Source organism: Lissotriton helveticus, chromosome 1_1 (genome assembly GCF_964261635.1).
Source record: "Lissotriton helveticus chromosome 1_1, aLisHel1.1, whole genome shotgun sequence".
NCBI lineage: Eukaryota > Metazoa > Chordata > Amphibia > Caudata > Salamandridae > Lissotriton > Lissotriton helveticus.
The window spans coordinates 1,150,060,376-1,150,082,636 of NC_136057.1; the positions used below are offsets into that span (position 1 = coordinate 1,150,060,376).

The 22,261-nt window shown below is 52.6% G+C and overlaps 1 protein-coding gene across 1 annotated transcript in view; it reads right to left on the bottom strand.

The window, feature by feature from the left end:
• MLC1 (modulator of VRAC current 1) overlaps positions 1-22,261 on the bottom strand; it is a 304,614-nt gene that overhangs the window by 189,047 nt on the left and 93,306 nt on the right. Inside the window, exons 4-5 of the mRNA XM_078656639.1 lie at positions 18,106-18,159; positions 17,893-17,994 (exon numbers count right to left, since the gene is read on the bottom strand). Coding sequence (XP_078512765.1) covers positions 17,893-17,994; positions 18,106-18,159 — 156 coding nt within the window. The remainder of the gene's footprint in view (positions 1-17,892; positions 17,995-18,105; positions 18,160-22,261) is intronic.

The following is a 22,261-nucleotide window of genomic DNA, read 5'->3' on the forward strand; positions in this document are numbered from 1 at the left end:
TTACATTAAGAATTTCCCCATTTTTAACTTTTTATGTCTGCTGTAAGCCAAGACCTTTTGATTTTTCTAAATTTATATGTATAATATATTTACTAAAAAGAGCTTTCAGCCAGCCACCTTCTTCTACTGTGCATTGTAGCACACAGCATGGGCAGTGGCTCAGTCCACTGCAGCCATTGACTAACTTTACTGTGAGTGATGGCATTCCCAAGGAGCACCTACTCACAAAAAAGTAGTTCCGTTCAATGCCAAGGACGTGTGCTTTTTGAGACCAAAATATATTTTTGCATTTAATCAATTTATTTTCTAGATTGATGAATGCCTGGCAGCTTCCCCAACAATAAAGTTTTGCAAAAACCATGAAAAAAAAGAAAGCAGCCATTAATAAAGTCAAAAGCTTTGCACCCAAAGCCCGAATTTCTGGCTTTGCCAAAGCTTGTAGCTTACATATCTTATTTTTTACTTTGTGTCACGCAGAGAGCTGTCGGAATGATGGCAAAGAACCAGTGGTCGAAGTGGGGAAAAAAAAGTAGGGGAACTGTGGGTTGAGAAACAGGGGGCGGGAATAACCCAAGATTGGATCAGTGGGCGGAGTCAGGGGTGTGGCTAGAAATAGCAAAACATACCCATTTTTAGTATGTTTAGCATTTCACTGACTAGTTACAGCTTATAACGTTATTTAATTCAAACAATGGATAAACATGTTTATTTGAGGTTTAATTCAGAAAAAAGCAAACACTCATAGGGAATACAGGTTTATGTAAAGCGTCGAAAATATAAGCAGGAACAACATGTTACCTTAATGCTTTTACTCTCATTGTTCAGAAAGCCATGAGTATTTTTTGTCTCAAACATTGAGGACATGAATACAGGGATCCTCCTGTACACGTGTTAAGCAGGGCTCAGAAGAGAAAGGGACTCTTCAGGAGAATCTAGACTCACGGAAACCCACAAAGGCTCCTTCATATTTATGTTAATCATAATATAGCAAAAAGAATAACTGGTGGACAAAATGCAGAACAATGTCATACATTCACCCCAGTACAGAGATCTGGGCCTAAATCCATTGTTTGTTTGCTCACTATGCCATTCCAGTTTGGACCCAGCCATATGCAAATCAGTCTTGTCCTGCACCCAATGGGAACAGTCCAGCCCGAACTGCCAGGCCAGGTCCTCCCTGGACTGGAAACAAGCATCCTAGGATCGGCTTTGGGCTTTCAGATCTCATCAGCCAGGATAGCTTGATTCCAGTGTCTGAAACCCACGTCTGGGCATACCCGTCCCACTGAGGGTGACAAAAGCAAAATGAACAACTGATGAACAGAATGCAAAACAATGTCATACATTCACCCCAGTACAGAGATCTGGCAATAAATCCATTGTTTTTTTGTTCACCGCTCCTGTCTGTTCACCGCTCCTGTCTGTTCACTGCTCCTGTCTGTTCACTGCTCCTGTCGGGCTACTGCTCCTGCCCGGTCACTGCTCCTGCTCATGCCTAATCACTGCTTCTGCCCCATCACCTCTCCTGCCCCATCACCTCTCCTGCCCCATCACCTCTCCTGCCCCGTCACTTCTCCTGCCCCGCCACTTATCCTGCCCCGCCACTTCTCCTGGCCAGTCATCTCTCCAACCGGTCACATCTCCTGCCCGGTCACCTCTCCTGCCCAGTCACCTCTCCTTTCCTGTTGCCTCTCCTGCCCCATCACTGCTCCTACTCCTGTCCCATCACTTTTCCTGCCCCATCACCGCTCCTGCCATTCACTGCTCCTGTCTGGTCAGCACTTCTGCCCAATCACCCCTCCTGCCCCATCACTTCTCCTGTCCCATCAGTTCTCCTGCCCTGTTCACTGCTCCTATCCGTTCACTGCCCCTATCCGTTCACTGCACCTGCCCGGTTACCGCTCCTGCTCATGCCTAATCACCGCTCCTGCCCCATCACCACACCTGCCCCGTCACTTCTCCTGCCCCGTCACTTCTCCTGCCCCGTCACTTCTCCTGCCCAGTCACTTCTCCTGCCCAGTCACTTCTCCTGCCCCTTCACATCTCCTGTCCCGTCACCTCTCCTGCCCCATCACCTCTCCTTTCCTGTCGCCTCTCCTGTCCCGTCGCTGCTCCTGCCCCGTCACCTCTCCTGCCCCATCATCCCTCCGACCCTCTCACTTTTCCTGCCCCATCATATCCCCTGCCAGTTACTTCTCTTTCCCGGTCACCTCTCCTGCCCGGTCACCTCTCCTGCCCAGTCACCTCTCCTTTCCAGTTGCCTCTCCTGCCCTATCACTGCTCCTACCCTTGTCCCAGCACTTTTCCTGCCCGTCACATCTCCTGCCTGGTCACCTCTCCTGCCCCATCACCTCTCCTTTCCTGTCGCCTCTCCTGCCCCGTCACCTCTCCTGCCCCGTCACCTCTCCTGCCCCGTCACCTCTCCTGCTCAGTCACCTCTCCTGCCCAGTCACCTTTCCTTTCCTGTTGCCTCTCCTGCTCCATCACTGCTCCTACCCCTGCCCCATCACTTTTCCTGCCCCGTCACATCTCCTGCCTGGTCACCTCTCCTGGCCCGACACCTCTCCTTTCCTGTCGCCTCTCCTGTCCCGTCACTGCTCCTGCCCCGTCACCTCTCCTGCCCCGTCATCTCTCTGATCCTCTCACTTTTCCAGCCCCATCACATCTCCTGCCTGTTACTTCTCTTGCCCGGTCACCTCTCCAGCCCCATCACCTATCCTTTCCTGTCGCCTTTCCTGTCCCGTCACTAATCCTGCCCGGTCACTGCTACTGCCCCGTCACTGCTCCTGCCCCGTCACTTCTCCTGCCCCGTCACTGCTCCGGCCCCGTCACTTCTCCCGCCCCGTCACTTCTCCTGCCTCATCACCTCTCTTGCCCCATCACCTCTCCTGCCCCATCACCTCTCCTTTCCTGACGCCTCTCCTGCCCCGTCACTTCTCCTGCCCCGTCACTGATCCTGCCCCGTCAGTGCTCCTGCCCGGTCTCTGCTCCTGCCCCGTCACTTCTCCTGCCCCGTCACCTATCCTGCCACATCACTGCTTCTTTGCCGTCACCTCTTCTGTCCCGTCACCTCTTCTGCCCCGGCACTGCCCCTGCCCCGTCACTGCTCCTGCCCGGTCACCTCTCCTGTCCCGTCACCGCTCCTGTCCCGTCACTGCTCCTGTCCCGACACTGCTCCGTTCCCATCACTGCTCCTTTCCTGTTAGCTCTTCTGCCCGTCACTTCTCCTGCCCCGTCACCTCTTCTGCCCCGTCACCTCTCCTGCCCCATCACCTCTCCTGCCCCGTCACCTCTCCTTTCCTGTCGCCTCTTCTGCCCAGTCACTTCTCCTGCCCAGTCACTTCTTCTGCCCCGTCTCATCTCCTGTCCCGTCACCTCTCCTGCCCCATCAACTCTCCTTTCCTGTCGCATCTCCTGTCCCGTCACTGCTCCTGCCCCGTCACCTCTCCTGCCCCATCATCCCTCCTACCCTCTCACTTTTCCTGCCCCATCACATCCCCTGCCTGTTACTTCTCTTGCCCGGTCACCTCTTCTGCCCATCACTTCTCCTGCCCCGTCACTTCTCCTGCCCCGTCACTGCTCCTGCCCCGTCACTGCTCCTGCCCCCTCACTGCTCCTGCCCCGTCTCTGCTCCTGCCCCGTCACTTCTCCTGCCCCGTCACCTATCCTGCCCCATCACTGCTCCTTTCCCGTCACCTCTTCTGTCCCGTCACCTCTTCTGCCCCGGCACTGCTCCTGCCCCGTCACTGCTCCTGCCCAGTCACCTCTCCTGTCCCGTCACCGCTCCTGTCCCGTCACTGCTCCTGTCCCGTCACTGCTCCGTTCCCATCACTGCTCCTTTCCTGTTGCCTCTTCTGCCCGTCACTTCTCCTGCCCCGTCACCTCTCCTGCCCCGTCGGCTCTCCTGCCCCATCACCTCTCCTGCCCCGTCACCTCTCCTTTCCTGTCGCCTCTTCTGCCCAGTCACTTCTCCTGCCCGTCTCATCTCCTGTCCCGTCACCTCTCCTGCCCCATCACCTCTCCTTTCCTGTCGCATCTCCTGTCCCGTCACTGCTCCTGCCCCGTCACCTCTCCTGCCCCATCATCCCTCCTACCCTCTCACTTTTCCTGCTCCATCACATCCCCTGCCTGTTACTTCTCTTGCCCGGTCACCTCTCCTGCCCAGCCACCTCTCCTGCCCGGTCACTTCTCCTGCCCGGTCACCTCTCCTGCCCAGTCACCTTTCCTTTCCTGTTGCCTCTCCTGCCCTATCACTGCTCCTACCCCTGCTCCATCACTTTTCCTGCCCCGTCACATCTCCTGCCTGGTCACCTCTCCGGCCCATCACCTCTCCTTTCCTGTCGCCTCTCCTGCCCATCACCTCTCCTGCCCGTCACCTCTCCTGCTCAGTCACCTCTCCTGCCCAGTCACCTTTCCTTTCATGTTGCCTCTCCTGCTCCATCACTGCTCCTACCCCTGCCCCAGCACTTTTCCTGCCCCGTCACATCTCCTGCCTGGTCACCTCTCCTGCCCCATCACCTCTCCTTTCCTGTCGCCTCTCCTGTCCCATCACTGCTCCTGCCCCGTCACCTCTCCTGCCAAGTCATCTCTCCGATCCTCTCACTTTTCCTGCTCCATCACATCTCCTGCCTGTTACTTCTCTTGCCCGGTCACCTCTCCAGCCCCATCACCTCTCCTTTCCTGTCGCCTTTCCTGTCCCGTCACTGCTCCTGCCCCGTCACCTCTCCGGCCTGTTACTGCTCCTGCCCGGTCACTGCTCCTGCCCTGTCACTGCTACTGCCCCGTCACTGCTCCTGCCCCGTCACTTCTCCTGCCCCATCACTGCTCCTGCCCGGTCACTGCTCCTGCCCTGTCACTGCTACTGCCCCGTCACTGGTCCTGCCCCGTCACTTCTCCTGCCCCATCACTGCTCCTGCCCGGTCACTGCTCCTGCCCGGTCACTGCTACTGCCCCGTCACCTCTCCTGCACCGTCACCTCTCCTGCCCCGTCACCTCTCCTGCCCAGTCACCTTTCCTTTCCTGTTGCCTCTCCTGCTCCATCACTGCTCCTACCCCTGCCCCATCACTTTTCCTGCCCCATCACATCTCCTGCCTGGTCACCTCTCCTGCCCCATCACCTCTCCTTTCCTGTCCCGCCACTGCTCCTGCCCCGTCACCTCTCCTGCCTGTTACTGCTCCTGCCCGGTCACTGCTCCTGCCCTGTCACTGCTACTGCCCCGTCACTGCTCCTGCCCCGTCACTTCTACTGCCCCATCACTGCTCCTGCCCGGTCACTGCTCCTGCCCGGTCACTGCTCCTGCCCGGTCACTGCTCCTGCCCGGTCACTGCTCCTGCCCGGTCACTGCTACTGCCCCGTCACCTCTCCTGCCCCGTCACCTCTCCTGCCCAGTCACCTTTCCTTTCCTGTTGCCTCTCCTGCTCCATCACTGCTCCTACCCCTGCCCCATCACTTTTCCTGCCCCATCACATCTCCTGCCTGGTCACCTCTCCTGCCCCATCACCTCTCCTTTCCTGTTGCCTCTCCTGTCCCGTCACTGCTCCTGCCCCGTCACCTCTCCTGCCCCGTCATCTCTCCGATCCTCTCACTTTTCCAGCCCCATCACATCTCCTGCCTGTTACTTCTCTTGCCCGGTACCCTTTCCAGCCCCATCACCTATCCTTTCCTGTCGCCTTTCCTGTCCCATCACTGCTCCTGCCCCGTCACCTCTCCTGCCTGTTACTGCTCCTGCCCGGTCACTGCTCCTGCCCGGTCACTGCTACTGCCCCGCCACTGCTCCTGCCCCGTCACTTCTCCTGCCCCGTCACTGCTCCTGCCCCGTCACTTCTCCTGCCCGTCACTTCTCCTGCCTCATCACCTCTCCTGCCCCATCACCGCTCCTTTCCTGACGCCTCTTCTGCCGTCACTTCTCCTGCCCCGTCACTCCTCCTGCCCCGTCGATGATCCTGCCCCGTCAGTGCTCCTGCCCCGTCTCTGTTCCTGCCCCGTCACTGCTCCTTTCCCGTCACCTCTTCTGTCCCGTCACCTCTTCTGCCCCGGCACTGCTCCTGCCCCGTCACTGCTCCTGCCCGGTCACCTCTCCTGTCCCGTCACCGCTCCTGTCCCGTCACTGCTCCTGTCCCGTCACTGCTCCGTTCCCATCACTGCTCCTTTCCTGTTGCCTCTTCTGCCCGTCACTTCTCCTGCCCCGTCACCTCTTCTGCCCCGTCACCTCTCCTGCCCCATCACCTCTCCTGCCCCGTCACCTCTCCTTTCCTGTCGCCTCTTCTGCCCAGTCACTTCTCCTGCCCAGTCACTTCTCCTGCCCCGTCTCATCTCCTGTCCCGTCACCTCTCCTGCCCCATCACCTCTCCTTTCCTGTCGCATCTCCTGTCCCGTCACTGCTCCTGCCCCGTCACCTCTCCTGCTCCATCATCCCTCCTACCCTCTCACTTTTCCTGCCCCATCACATCCCCTGCCTGTTACTTCTCTTGCCCGGTCACCTCTTCTGCCCATAACTTCTCCTGCCCCGTCACTTCTCCTGCCCCGTCACTGCTCCTGCCCCGTCACTGCTCCTGCCCCGTCTCTGCTCCTGCCCCGTCACTTCTCCTGCCCCGTCACCTATCCTGCCCCATCACAGCTCCTTTCCCGTCACCTCTTCTGTCCCGTCACCTCTTCTGCCCCATCACTGCTCCTGCCCGGTCACCTCTCCTGTCCCGTCACCGCTCCTGTCCCGTTACTGCGCCTGTCCCGTCACTGCTCCGTTCCGATCACTGTTCCTTTCCTGTTGCCTCTTCTGCCCGTCACTTCTCCTGCCCCGTCACCTCTCCTGCCCCGTCGGCTCTCCTGCCCCATTACCTCTCCTGCCCCGTCACCTCTCCTTTCCTGTCGCCTCTTCTGCCCAGTCACTTCTCCTGCCCCGTCTCATCTCCTGTCCCGTCACCTCTCCTGCCCCATCACCTCTCCTTTCCTGTCGCATCTCCTGTCCCGTCACTGCTCCTGCCCCGTCACCTCTCCTGCCCCATCATCCATCCTACCCTCTCACTTTTCCTGCCCCATCACATCCCCTGCCTGTTACTTCTCTTGCCCGGTCACCTCTTCTGCCCATCACTTCTCCTGCCCCGTCACTTCTCCTGCCCAGTCACTGCTCCTGCCCCGTCACTGCTCCTGCCCCGTCTCTGCTCCTGCCCCGTCACTTCTCCTGCCCCGTCACCTATCCTGCCCCATCACTGCTCCTTTCCCGTCACCTCTTCTGTCCCGTCACCTCTTCTACCCCGGCACTGCTCCTGCCCCGTCACTGCTCCTGCCCGGTCACCTCTCCTGTCCCGTCACCGCTCCTGTCCCGTCACTGCTCCTGTCCCGTCACTGCTCCGTTCCCATCAGTGCTCCTTTCCTGTTGCCTCTTCTGCCCGTCACTTCTCCTGCCCTGTCACCTCTCCTGCCCCGTCGGCTCTCCTGCCCCATAACCTCTCCTGCCCTATCACCTCTCCTTTCCTGTCGCCTCTTCTGCCCAGTCACTTCTCCTGCCCCGTCTCATCTCCTGTCCCGTCACCTCTCCTGCCCCATCTCCTCTCCTTTCCTGTCGCATCTCCTGTCCCGTCACTGCTCCTGCCCCGTCACCTCTCCTGCCCCATCCTCCCTCCTACCCTCTCACTTTTCCTGCCCCATCACATCCCCTGCCTGTTACTTCTCTTTCCCGGTCACCTCTTCTGCCCATCACTTCTCCTGCCCCGTCACTTCTCCTGCCCCGTCACTGCTCCTGCCCCGTCACTGCTCCTGCCCCGTCTCTGCTCCTGCCCCATCACTTCTCCTGCCCCGTCACCTATCCTGCCCCATCACTGCTCCTTTCCCGTCACCTCTTCTGTCCCGTCACCTCTTCTGCCCCGGCACTGCTCCTGCCCCGTCACTGCTCCTGCCCGGTCACCTCTCCTGTCCCGTCACCGCTCCTGTCCCGTCACTGCTCCTGTCCCGTCACTGCTCCGTTCCCATCACTGCTCCTTTCCTGTTGCCTCTTCTGCCCGTCACTTCTCCTGCCCCGTCACCTCTCCTGCCCCGTCACCTCTCCTTTCCTGTCGCCTCTTCTGCCCAGTCACTTCTCCTGCCCCGTCTCATCTCCTGTCCGTTACCTCTCCTGCCCCATCACCTCTCCTTTCCTGTCGCATCTCCTGTCCCGTCACTGCTCCTGCCCCGTCACCTCTCCTGCCCCATCATCCCTCCTACCCTCTCACTTTTCCTGCTCCATCACACCCCCTGCCTGTTACTTCTCTTGCCCGGTCACCTCTCCTGCCCGGTCACCTCTCCTGCCCGGTCACCTCTCCTGCCTGGTCACCTCTCCTGCCCAGTCACCTCTCCTTTCCTGTTGCCTCTCCTGCCCTATCACTGCTCCTACCCCTGCTCCATCACATTTCCTGCCCCGTCACATCTCCTGCCTGGTCACCTCTCCGGCTCCATCACCTCTCCTTTCCTGTCGCCTCTCCTGCCCGTCACCTCTCCTGCCCCGTCACCTCTCCTGCCCCGTCACCTGTCCTGCTCAGTCACCTCTCCTGCCCAGTCACCTCTCCTTTCCTGTTGCCTCTCCTGCTCCATCACTGCTCCTACCCCTGCCCCAGCACTTTTCCTGCCCCGTCACATCTCCTGCCTGGTCACCTCTCCTGCCCCATCACCTCTCCTTTCCTGTCGCCTCTCCTGTCCCGTCACTGCTCCTGCCCCGTCACCTCTCCTGCCAAGTCATCTCTCCGATCCTCTCACTTTTCCTGCTCCATCACATCTCCTGCCTGTTACTTCTCTTGCCCGGTCACCTCTCCAGCCCCATCACCTCTCCTTTCCTGTCGCCTTTCCTGTCCCGTCACTGCTCCTGCCCCGTCACCTCTCCTGCCTGTTACTGCTCCTGCCCGGTCACTGCTACTGCCCTGTCACTGCTCCTGCCCCGTCACTTCTCCTGCCCCATCACTGCTCCTGCCCCGTCACTTCTCCTGCCCCGTCACTTCTCCTGCCTCGTCACCTCTCCTGCCCCTTTACCTCTCCTTTCCTGATGCCTCTTCTGCCCGTCACTTCTCCTGCCCATCACTTCTCCTGCCCCATCACTGTTCCTGCCCCATCACTGCTCCTGCCCCGTCACTGCTCCTGCCCCATGTCTGCTCCTGCCCCGTCACTTCTCCTGCCCCGTCACCTATCCTGTCCCATTACTGCTCCTTTCCCGTCACCTCTTCTGTCCCGTCACCTCTTCTGCCCCAGCACTGCTCCTGCCCCGTCACTGCTCCTGTCCGGTCACCTCTCCTGTCCCGTCACCTCTTCTGCCCCGGCACTGCTCCTGCCCCGTCACTGCTCCTGCCCGGTCACCTCTCCTGTCCCATCACCTCTTCTGCCCCGGCACCGCTCCTGTCCCATCACTGCTCCTGTCCCGTCACTGCTCCATTCCCATCACTGCTCCTTTCCTGTTGCCTCTTCTGCCCGTCACTTCTCCTGCCCCGTCACCTCTCCTGCCCCGTCGGCTCTCCTGCCCCATCTTCTCTCCTGCCCCGTCACCTCTCCTTTCCTGTCGCCTCTTCTACCCAGTCACTTCTCCTGCCCCGTCTCATCTCCTGTCCCGTCACCTCTCCTTTCTTGTCGCATCTCCTGTCCCATCACTGCTCCTGCCCCGTCACCTCTCCTGCCCCATCATCCCTCCTACCCTCTCACTTTTCCTGCTCCATCACATCCCCTGCCTGTTACTTCTCTTGCTCGGTCACCTCTCCTGCCCGGTCACCTCTCCTGCCCGGTCACCTCGTCTGCCCAGTCACCACTCCTTTCCTGTTGCCTCTCCTGCCCTATCACTGCTCCTACCCCTGCTCCATCACTTTTCCTGCCCCGTCACATCTCCTGCCTGGTCACCTCTCCGGCCACATCACCGTTCCTTTCCTGTCGCCTCTCCTGCCCGTCACCTCTCCTGCCCCGTCACCTCTCCTGCCCCGTCACCTCTCCTGCTCAGTCACCTCTCCTGCCCAGTCACCTTTCCTTTCCTGTTGCCTCTCCTGCTCCATCACTGCTCCTACCCCTGTCCCAGCACTTTTCCTGCCCCGTCACATCTCCTGCCTGGTCACCTCTCCTGCCCCATCACCTCTCCTTTCCTGTCGCCTCTCCTGTCCCATCACTGCTCCTGCCCCGTCACCTCTTCTGCCAAGTCGTCTCTCCGATCCTCTCACTTTTCCTGCTCCATCACATCTCCTGCCTGTTACTTCTCTTGCCCGGTCACCTCTCCAGCCCCATCACCTCTCCTTTCCTGTCGCCTTTCCTGTCCCGTCACTGCTCCTGCCCCGTCACCTCTCCTGCCTGTTACTGCTCCTGCCCGGTCACTGCTCCTGCCCGGTCACTGCTACTGCCCCGTCACTGCTCCTGCCCCGTCACTTCTCCTGCCCCATCACTGCTCCTGCCCCGTCACTTCTCCTGCCCCGTCACTTCTCCTGCCTCATCACCTCTCCTGCCCCATTACCTCTCCTTTCCTGACCCCTCTTCTGCCCGTCACTTCTCCTGCCCCGTCACTTCTCCTGCCCCATCACTGTTCCTGCCCCGTCACTGCTCCTGCCCCAGGATTGTGAGCAGCCCGGTGGCAGTGGGCTTGCTTACAGGAGCTGAGGGCTGCGTCGGAGCATTATAGTTTTAGCGCGTTGTCACACTGACTGAAAAGCGGCGACACGCATTAATTTTTAAATTGTGATTTTGTGATTTTATTTGCCTAACCTGCACTGAAAATTCACAGGTACCTCCTAACTTTCTACATAATCTTGTAGGGGCTCAGCGGGGCTGGCTGGCAGCTCATAACATCCGAGGCTCCCAGCGCTAGTGGCCGCCATCTTGGACCGGGCTGGTTCGTCCAACCCCACCCACGCCACTCCCCCCACGCTGCTCCTCTATTTAGGAGTGACCCTGACGTTTCCCCAGCGATTGTGAGCAGCCCGGTGGCAGTGGGCTTGCTTACAGGAGCTGAGGGCTGCGTCAGAGCATTATAGTTTTAGCGCGTTGTCACACTGACTGAAAAGCGGCGACACGCATTAATTTTTAAATTGTGATTTTGTGATTTTATTTGCCTAACCTGCACTGAAAATTCACAGGTACCTCCTAACTTCCTACATAATCTTGTAGGGGCTCAGCGGGGCTGGCTGGCAGCTCATAACATCCGAGGCTCCCAGCGCTAGTGGCCGCCATCTTGGACCGGGCTGGTTCGTCCAACCCCACCCACGCCACTCCCCCCACGCTGCTCCTCTATTTAGGAGTGACCCTGACGTTTCCCCAGCGATTGTGAGCAGCCCGGTGGCAGTGGGCTTGCTTACAGGAGCTGAGGGCTGCGTCGGAGCATTATAGTTTTAGCGCGTTGTCACACTGACTGAAAAGCGGCGACACGCATTAATTTTTAAATTGTGATTTTGTGATTTTATTTGCCTAACCTGCACTGAAAATTCACAGGTACCTCCTAACTTCCTACATAATCTTGTAGGGGCTCAGCGGGGCTGGCTGGCAGCTCATAACATCCAAGGCTCCCAGCGCTAGTGGCCGCCATCTTGGACCGGGCTGGTTCGTCCAACCCCACCCACGCCACTCCCCCCACGCTGCTCCTCCATTTAAACGTCACCTATGTGTCAGCGCAGCGGACGAGCGCAGCGGGCGCGCCGTAGGCTCGCCGGAGTCACGCCAGAGTCCAGCCCGTCTGCGCCCGTCCGCGGCAGGCCGGGGCTAGGGGCGTCTCCTCATGCCCCGCCGCTGTCATACTCATCCCTCGCCCTCATATCCCATTGGATCCCAGGTACCATGAGTTTGCATGTGCGCAATCGGTTGCAAAACCTAAGTCTCCTTTCGAGACCCTCGGCCACCCCACCTGCTGCCACACTTGCCTCTTCCCTCCTCCCCCGTGTTATCGCCCCCACTCTCCCCTCCCCTCTTGTCCCCCACACGCCGATCCTTAACACTACTGCTGCGCTCCTTAACACCAGATCAGCAGTCAGTCATCAGTATGAGCTATTTGACTATCTTGATACTCATAACCCGGATCTCTTGTTTCTAACAGAGACCTGGCTTAAGGCCGACTCCACACCTAACGTCTTAGCCGCACTCCCTTCCTCATATTCCATCATTCGAGCGGACCGACCGGAGGGCCGAAGAGGCGGTGGAGTGGCCTTGATAGCTCATACCGACTCTCACCTTCAGATTCTTCCTTTTCCCCCCATCTCTGAAGTGGACTGCTTGATAATCCGCTCCAGCTCTTACTCGGCCCCCCTCACTGCTGTCCTTATCTATCGCCCCCCTCAACCCACTCCCACTTTTGTTTCCAGCCTCCAGGAGATTCTTGCAACACTGGTCATTAACAACTCATCAGTTTTGGTGTTGGGCGACTTTAATTTCTGGCCCAACGATCCGGCCGAAAGCCCTTTATCCAAAGAATTTACTGATCTTATGACCAGCCTTAATTTTATTCCCCATGTTTACAGCCCTACCCACGTGCATGGCCATCTACTCGACCAGGTTTGGACCCTGAACATCCCCACTACCCCCCCCACCATCTCCCCCTGTTCCTGGTCGGACCATTTTTTAATTTCCTTCTCCCTTACTTTAGCTCCAGCGACCAAACCCCCCCTTCCCAAGAACACCTGGGTTAGGAAATGGGGCAAGGCAGACTTGCCATCTTTCTGCTCATCCCTACTTAATTCTTGCCCCGACCTTTCTGGCCTCGCCGCCCCGGTCCAAATGGCCACTATCGACAGCTGGCTGACCCAGGCAGGCGATGACTTCGCTCCTCTGAGGCGGATCACGGTCAAGCGAGCCCATGCTGCTAACCGTTGGTTCACCTCTGAGCTTAAGGAGAAGAAACTTGCCGCACGCAGAGCAGAGCGTGCTTGGAGAAGAGATTATTGTCCCGTCAAAAAAATCACCTATCTCTCCGTGCTCAAGGCATACAAGCAAGGCATCCTTGACGCCAAGACCCTGTTTTATTCTAACAAGATACTGGCAGCAGAATCTCAAACCAAAGAGATCTTTGCCACGGTACACGAGCTCGCCTCATCTAATAGAGTTACGGCCTCGATTCCCCCTTCCCAATCGCTTTGCGACTCACTCAACGAGTTTTTCGTTGACAAGGTCGCAAAGATTAAGGCCAATATCCCCCTCCCTTCCCCTACCTTCACTAATCCTTCCCCACCTGCTGTTATTTCCAAACTCACTTCCATTCCTCCCCTCACTGAGGTCACGCTTCTTCCCTTACTTCACAAGATAAAGTCAGGCTCCCCCCTAGACTTTGCCCCAGCTCATATTTTGAGAGAAATCTTCCTAAACTGTCCTACCCCCTCCCTCACTCTCCTGAATGATTCACTCAGCAATGGAGTGGTCCCCACTGCTCACAAATTTGCGGCCGTTATTCCCATCCTTAAAAAGCCCAGTGCCGACCCTTCATCCCCCTCTAACTACCGTCCTATCTCCCTTCTGCCCTACCTGGGCAAGGTTCTAGAAACCCATGTTACCAGCACCCTGAGCACCTACGTGGAAGCCAACCACTGCCTCTCCCCCCGGCAGGCGGGTTTTCGCCCCCTCCACTCTACGGAGAAGGTGGTGACCTCAGTGATGGACTGCCTACGCGAGGGCATTGATACCAACCTTCCACAGGCCCTCATCCTTTTAGATCTGTCCGCCGCTTTTGACACGGTGGACCACTCCATCCTCCTTACCCGTGTCAGGGCGGCGGGCATAGAGGGCCTGGCCCTCGTCTGGCTTGAGTCCTTCCTGAGTGATAGGGCTCAGGCGGTCCACCTAGCTGGTTTCACTGCTGCCCCTCGTAGGGTCGTATGTGGAGTCCCCCAAGGTTCCTCACTTTCTCCCCTTTTGTTTAATTTATACATCTACCCCCTTATTTTTTTGTTACAGCAGCTTGAGGTCACGGTGTTTAATTACGCCGATGACCTCCAGCTAATTTTTAACCTCTCCCATTCTCCCTCCTCATCGCTGAACGTCCAATCCGTCATGCTGGTCATCCAAGATTGGATGAACTGCAACCACCTCAAACTCAATCCGGACAAGACGGAACTAGTCCTGACCGGAGGTGGTTGCAGTCCCTGGTCCCCCTCCCACTGGCCTCCCTCACTTGGTGTTCCTCCAATCCCCGTCCCTAAGGTCAAAACCCTAGGCATTTTTCTGAATTCCTCACTTTCCGTCCATTCACAGGTTAATTCAGTTGTTTCCTCCAGTTTTTTTTCCCTCAGAACCATTAGGAAGATCTCTCGCTTCTTTTCCCTACCCGCTCTCAAAATTATAGTGATGGCTATGGTGCTCTCGCGCCTTGATTACGGCAACATCATCTATAACGGCGCCCCAGCCTTTGCCATTCACCGTCTGCAGCTAGTGCAGAACCAGGCCGCCCGCCTGATTCATGGCCTGCCTAAATTCCACCGCGTTACTCCTTTGTTGCAGGCCCTGCACTGGCTGCCGGTGAAAGAACGAGCCTTGTTCAAGCTTGGCTGCACCACCTTTCAGGCCAAAATGGGCACCGCTCCGGAGTTCATCTGCTCCGCCATCAAGCCCTACATGCCGGGCAGAGAGCTCCGCTCCTCTCATCAGGCCTTGTTAACTACCCCCCGTTTCAGAAAGAAAAAGGCAGGCGGAACAAAATTCGCAGTTCTCGCTCCTGCGTTCTGGAACTCTCTCCCGACGGAACTCCGTGGGACACCCTCCTACACTGAGTTCCGGAAAGGTCTAAAAACTCTGCTATTTTCCCGAGCTTATAATGCCTAGACCCCTTCTGCTCCTGTTGGCCTCCCTGCAATCCAAAAAGCGCCAAGAAACCGCGTGGTAAAAGTGCGCTATAGAAATGTTTTTAAATTCAAATTCAAATCCATGTCTGCTCCTGCCCCGTCACTTCTCCTGCCCCGTCACCTATTCTGTCCCATTACTGCTCCTTTCCCGTCACCTCTTCTGTCCCGTCACCTCTTCTGCCCCAGCACTGCTCCTGCCCCGTCACTGCTCCTGTCCGGTCACCTCTCCTGTCCCGTCACCGCTCCTGTCCCGTCACTGCTCCTGTCCCGTCACTGCTCCTTTCCCGTCACTGCTCCTTTCCTGTCGCCTCTTCTGCCCCGTCACTTCTCCTGCCCCGTCACCTCTCTTGCCCCCTCACCTCTCCTGCGCCGTCACCTCTCCTTTCCTGTCCCCTCTTCTGCCCCGTCACCTCTCCTGCCCCATCACCTCTCCTTTCCTGTCGCCTCTTCTGCCCATCGTAAAGAAGGCTCTGGACTACCAAAGTCTGAACACGGTGCACAGCTTAATGGACGACAATCTGTCCATCGAAGTTTGCATTGTGAGGATTGGTAAGAGGACATTATGGTTAACTTGATTGGGAGATGGAATTATTTTTACATCTGTTTAACCTCGGCGAGTGCAAATTCTAATTGAGAATCTTGTATCAGGTGAAGGTTTCAGCTTTTAAAGTAGATTGAGCCAAGAGCTGATAGATGCAACCCTTTGTGTTGTAGGTTTCCTGTGGAAGATAACATTGGACGATTTTGATGGATTTTGAATTACGTTTAGTTTCCCCTGATGAAGGGTTCATGTGTTGCAACCCGAAATGCATTGGGACTTTCCTTTAGTTTAATTTGTACTTGTTTTAGGTTTTTCATCTTTTAGTAGCAATTCGACATTTCATGAAAAACACTAAATAACGGTCTTTAAATTGCCCTGTCATTACAGTATATGAAAATGTATATGTTCTTTTCTTTTGAAATGTCCATATAAAAAAGAATATGGTTACAAACAAACATTCGAATTAATTTGGCTTATAGTCTTAAACTTTGTGTATACATAAATGTGGAGACGACAGATTGTCGTCCGTTAAGCTGTGCACCGTGTTCAGACTTTGGTAGTCCAGAGCCTTCTTTACGATTCACATACCCTGAGTGATAGGGGTCTAATCTCTCAACACATCGGTAGCACGCACACAGAACAATCAATAGGATTATTGGTAATCAGTAAGGGTTACATTGAAAAAGTAAGGTGTGCAGTTACACTCACTTCTTGTGCCTCTTCTGTCCAGTCACTTCTCCTGCCCCGTCACTTCTCCTGCCCCGTCACTTCTCCTGCCCTGTCACTTCTCCTGCCCGGTCACCTCTCCTGTCCCGTCACCGCTCCTGTCCCATCACTGCTCCTGTCCCGTCACTGCTCCTTTCCCGTCACTGCTCCTTTCCTGTCGCCTCTTCTGCCCCGTCACTGCTCCTGCACCGTCATTTCTCCTGCCCATTACTTCCCCTGCCCAGTCCCCTCTCCTGCCCCATCACCTCTCCTTTCCGGTCGCCTCTTCTGTCCTGTCACTGCTCCTGCCCTGTTCACTCTGTGTACAACATTGGCAAATTACACAAGGTGGCAAGTTCCCCATGGTACTCTGTTTGGGGAAGCCTCCTTTGTAATCACTAACTCTGATCTCACTGGCACGTGATATGCTAAAGGCAGCCGGTGGCGCATTGTCATTCGAAAAGGGGTAAGCAGCCTCAATTAGAATGACAATTGGCCTGCCCACGGTCTGTGAGAGCTCAGGGAGGGGCTGCTGCAGCCCCTGGAGTTCAAGAGAAGTGCGAGCAGCCCCAGGAAGCTGAATGAAAAAGTTATCGTTTCAAAGTAGTACTATTCTTGCCGTCCCGGGATGCTTTTTTGAAAGACAGAAGTAGGGGAACGGACTCAAATATTTTTTTAAAGTAGGGGCACGCCGTGCCCTTCCGATCCCGCCCACTTCTACCACTGCAAAGAACCCAGTCGTTTCTTTATCCTTTTATTTTTTTCTCTGCAGGAAATATATAGCCCCCACAGAGTTGACCTGGGAAGCAGTCTGAAAGCCAGGTCCTCTTTTTCCAACATCAATACTCTGAAGAGCGAGACTGGGACCATATATCATCTCAATTCAGAGTCATTTTCTTGCTCCATCTTGTCACAATGAAAAGGGAGCAAGCAGAAGCTGCCCAGATTAGACCTCCAATGGGTACTACAGAGGGCCTCCAGTAAAATGATTGGCCAACAGTGGCCTTTTTCTCAGATCCATTGGATGTTGGTTTAAAGTGCTCGATATTTCTAGCTCAAGGACACTGATGCAGCAAGTGTAAAGAGCCTTCCTTAGCACTAAAGGCCTTATTGCAAGTGCCCCAGCAATGGGTACAGTAATACCCCTACCCCTGAAATAATCTATCTATACTAAGGGTATCCCAGAGAGGGGGGATATTGACAGATTACAAATTGAACCCTGACAGGCCCTTTCAAAAGAGGAATTCTCAGGGCGATGATAAGGACCGGTCCAGACTCGGTTCCTCTGGTTATTCTTTCTCCCTAGTACTTAGCACGGGGAACAATCTGTTTTAGCAGATGGGAGTTCTGAGTTAAAGAAATTAGATCCATGGAGTTACCTGATCCTGTAACTCAGACGGGGCTGGTGCCTACTGTCACTGGAGTCAATGGATTAAAAGGCCACTCGAAATGTGGGATGAAATAGTTGCACATAAATCTGGCATAAATGTCATTGCCACAGGGTCACCTTTGAGATTTTACACCTGTTTTAAAGAGTAGCAAAAAAATTAGAATATCGTGCAATTTACACAGTGCAAAAACAAGCACAAAAAGTTGGTGCCCAATTTTAGCTATGCACCCAACTCAAAATGAGGCAACGTGTGACGAAATGGGAGGAGATTCGACAGTGGTAAATGTGTAAATTAATGAGACCGATTAATTTTCTCAGCTACCAAATGTATTCACTTTTTGCATATTTCTTGGCCTCTTATCAACGCTGTTATGAATATTTAATTTAGCAACTTCAATATCAGTACACAAACGTTTGTAAGTGGCTAAAAAATGATGTTTCAAAATATTCGAAGACAGTAAATGAGTAGTACAATTTTGGAATCATAACAGTATAATCGGTCACAACTCACATTAATTGCTGAAGGGCTGACAACTAATTTGCATCCGAACCAAACTAAACAAGTGGAGGCAACAGCAAACGTCGAAACAAACAGGATCTGAAAACTGGGTATCTGAAAAACAAGTGCAGTGAAACATGTTATATTTTCACTTACTGCAAACAGGAAAATCTGAATCGTGAAAAAATTACATATGAAGGGCATAAAATAGGCAGAGACGCTCACCACATTGAACCTGTTTTTCGCTCCTGCGAAGCACACAACAGCAGATGGAACACACTGAAAACAAAGCAAAGGAGACAAGAATGACCATATATGTAGGTATACAAAGTAGTCTAATAGTAAAAGGAAAAATTCACACCTATAAAAATGTTGTTATGCTCCTCTAGGATCGTTTTTTCAAGACTCCGACAGACAGCATCTTAGTCCGAGGCCATAATCCCGCCATCTGGCAAACCCACTAGACAAAGTGAAACTTCTTTTATGTCTGACCTAGGGCACTTCCGCAGAAGACAATAGTAGCACCATGGGCCAGGCATAGAGGTGCAAGCCCCGCCTACTGTTAACAGTGGCTGCCAGGCAGCGTCTGTTAGAACTCGGGTTTCCTCAGGTTGTCAGAGTATGCACCCTGTACAAGCATCAACCACCACTCTGGTCAGGGTAAGCTAGCCACACACTAAAAGATAACCTGTGCTCACCGTCTGGTAGCTTGGCACAGAGCAGTCAGGCATATCTAAAGAGGCAATGTGTAAAGTATGTGTGCAACACACACACACAAAGAGTAACACAATGAAAACACCACAAAAATACTGAACACAGGTTTAAAAAAGTAGAGACTAATTTTATGAATAAAACAAGAGAAAAATGACAAAAATCCAATATGTAGAACCAGTTATGAATTTTTAAAGAACAATTCAAAAAGGTGCTTAGAAGCAATTAGTGCTCAGGGGGTCACTTAAGGTCCAAAGTTTTGTCCGACAGCAATGGAGGGCTGGCTGGCTGCAGGACTTACAAAGGTCTCGCTGAAAAAGTACCTTGGATGGAGCAAGCGTGAACGTTGAAGATTCAATGCGTCAGTTCCAAAGAAGTCTTCGTCAACGAACCCCATTAGGATGCGGGTGCTGCGTCAGCAAGCCACGCTGTCTGACATCATTGAGTCGCGCAGTCTGTTGAAGCAGTGTCGGCAATCTGCTCCTGCGTCGAAGGGCAATGCATCGATTCCGATCGGCACAAAGTTGTCACTGCATCCATTTTGATGGTTCTGCACAGCCGAAGCTTACTTTCAAGGGCCCAGGACTGGATTGACAACACTTGTCAGGGCAGGGCTCACAGATGGTAGCATCCAGGTGCGGTTACAAAGTTGTAGGAATACTTTGATGGCCCTGAGACTTTAGAACATGGAGCAAATCAGCAAGCCCTTGGAGTCACTCTGGGTTCAAGTGAGATGGGTCCAGTCCTTGTCCTCAGAAGGGCAGAGAAAAGCAAGCAGCAGGGCCGCAAAGCTAAACAGAAAAGAAGTTGAGCAGCAGTCAAGCAGAGTGGCAATCCTTGAAACACAGAAGTCTTTACTCCTGGCAGAGTTCTTCACTGGTTATTTGGAAAAGAGAAGGGTCCCCTGTATAATTGGATAAAACCCTCACAGGGAAATAACTCAATTGGAAAAAGAGTTTGCACCGGGTTCAGTGCACATTTAAAACATGTTACGCACTGATATATTTGGACCACAGCACACAAAAATGCTATATAAACATATAAATATAGAAAAAATATTTTATCTTTTTATTATTTTACTTCATTTGTTATTTTTTGAAGATATAATTGATCAAAAACCACAAAAATATATACATAAATAATTCTCAAAAAAACACATATATTCAATAGAAATAATTCATTGATACATAGGAATCATAAAAAACATATTTTCCAACCACCAGAAAAAATTCATTAATACATATGAATCATTATGAACAGTTTTCAACCACCAGATAATATATTGTATGCCCCAACCCTACAAAAAAGGGAAAACAGGTGTTGGGAGACAAGAACCTGGAACAAAATACCCCTAAAGAATTAAGTTGACCCGTCACAAATGTGTATTGACATCTGTGTATAATCTTGAAAGCACTGGTTGCAGTTGTAAAAGACCAATGCGTTTCGGCAAAGCCTTCCTCAGGGCATGCACTTCATACCAGTGGTTTTACTACAAAAAAAGACATACATAACAATATAATTATGGTCCAAAAATAATTGTGCTAAATACATAAAATTCAAACATGTCGCCTTAGCTGACGATCGTAAACCCTAGATAAAACACAGGGAGATCTGCATACCTAACATAAAACAGAGTCTTCAGACAAGTATTGTTATATACTCATACATTCACAAAAAGAGCACCACAAGGAGCCATTCATCTATATTTCTTCTTTGGCCAACATCTAATACCTACATATAGAACATTTATTCAGGCCTCGGCTCACGCTAGGGGCGCCTTATATGTTTTGTATGGTACTAGTGGGAGTTCTCACGACACCCAATACACATCAGAACCACCACCCTATACATTACAGTCCAAACAGGTCAATTCTGTTATTTGGATGGAACTCAACCCTTAGTTAAAGAGCCAATATGTCTATAGTTGCTGTTAGGGATTCAGTAGGAATACTAGTGACAGCATAACTATTTTATGATCACCCTCCTATATATCCATTCCTAGGTCACCTGTATCTTGTGTTAGATAAAATAGGAATACAAAAATTACAAATACATACCTATTCAAATCTATTACTGCTTGTAATTGAATCAGTTGCGAACCCAAAGGGACAACGGGTGATATTTCGGTGATTCGTCAAATTTCAATAATGGCCAAAATAGACATAAATATACAAATTGTTGCTTTTAGTGTACTATATATGCATCTCAAAGCGCCTCTCACCATAATAAACTATAGATTTACTAACCTTCTTCCTATTTGCTAGGTCTGCCGTATGTTTTCTATATGGACATTAGAACAAGATTATAAATAAAAACAATCGACATAACCGTCTGTATTCTGGATATTATTCCAAACGAGGGTCAGTAAAACTCTGCATGATCTGGAGAGGGAAGGAGAAGAGAAAACCCAAAAGGGCACAAGGTGCATGAGAGATATGATCCAAAGGGGGAGCCATTATAGAGTTTGATCAGCTGGACTACAACTACATTAGATCCCAAAATTAAAAACCTAATGCTCTTACCGAAAGGAAAATCCTTCCATGTATTCAGGATCGATTTATAATCCAAAAAGATTCAGGACGACCGCCGCACTAATAGCTTGCATGTTTCTCAAGGCTACAGCTCATTAACCAATCTAACAGGTATTAAAAACAAAACAGAAACACGAAAACCCGATTAAGTATCTAGCATAGAAAATGGTGAGAGCCCTAAATAGTGTCTACCAGATCTACATACGTTCAATAAGAAACCACACTCTTACCTCTATTAATCTGACTTCTTAGCAGAAAACTCAGCAGAGATTCTCTCAAACCAGATTATCTCACGGCTTATCAGGACCGCAATACGGTAACGATCTAACAAATATAGAACATAACACTCAGGGACATACCCAGGATAAATTCGCGAAGGCAGCTGTAACTAAGGCTACATGTAAACTAAACTATAACAGTTGATGGAGAGTCCGGGGCCCCAGTCTTACCTCTATTAATTCAAATCATGCGTCTATTCGGTAGGTCCCTACTCCGGTTCGATAGCTTCTTCTACAGAGACGCGCTGCACAGCCGCTGCGCTTTAAATAGTGTGATATAATTGAAGGCCGTGTCGGGCTCCGCCCATATTCACGTGTTGCTGAGCGTTACCTTGTCTAGTCTCTCATGGACTCTATGGTATATCGAGTTAGTATATATCCCGATTGCTGATTCGTCCATACCGAGCGCTCATCTAATCTCTTGATTTTAGTAGGATTAGCCAAGGATGACATAACACGTAGCGCCGTCGGCCTATCCGTGTATTCCAATCCTGAACTCGGCACCATGATAGTGTGGGCAACCGGTGCGTTGTGTAACAATGAGCCACTAAAGGCATAATAAGACGCCCTCCATATTTAAGAGGACTAGTAACACTGTAACATACTTTGTACGTAACTTAATCAAATTTAATAAAAGGCCACATAACTATCCCTTCCTGTATTTTATAACAGATATATTTTAATACAATAAAGGGCATCCAAAAAGGTGCAACATTGCTGATCAAATGACATATAGATGGCAATGGACATAAAGGGGGCTAGACAATCTTATACAAATTTACGGGTAAGACAATTACTCATTTACACCCTGAAGACACATAAATCCAGCCATAACCCAGAGAGATAAGCTCAACACAAATA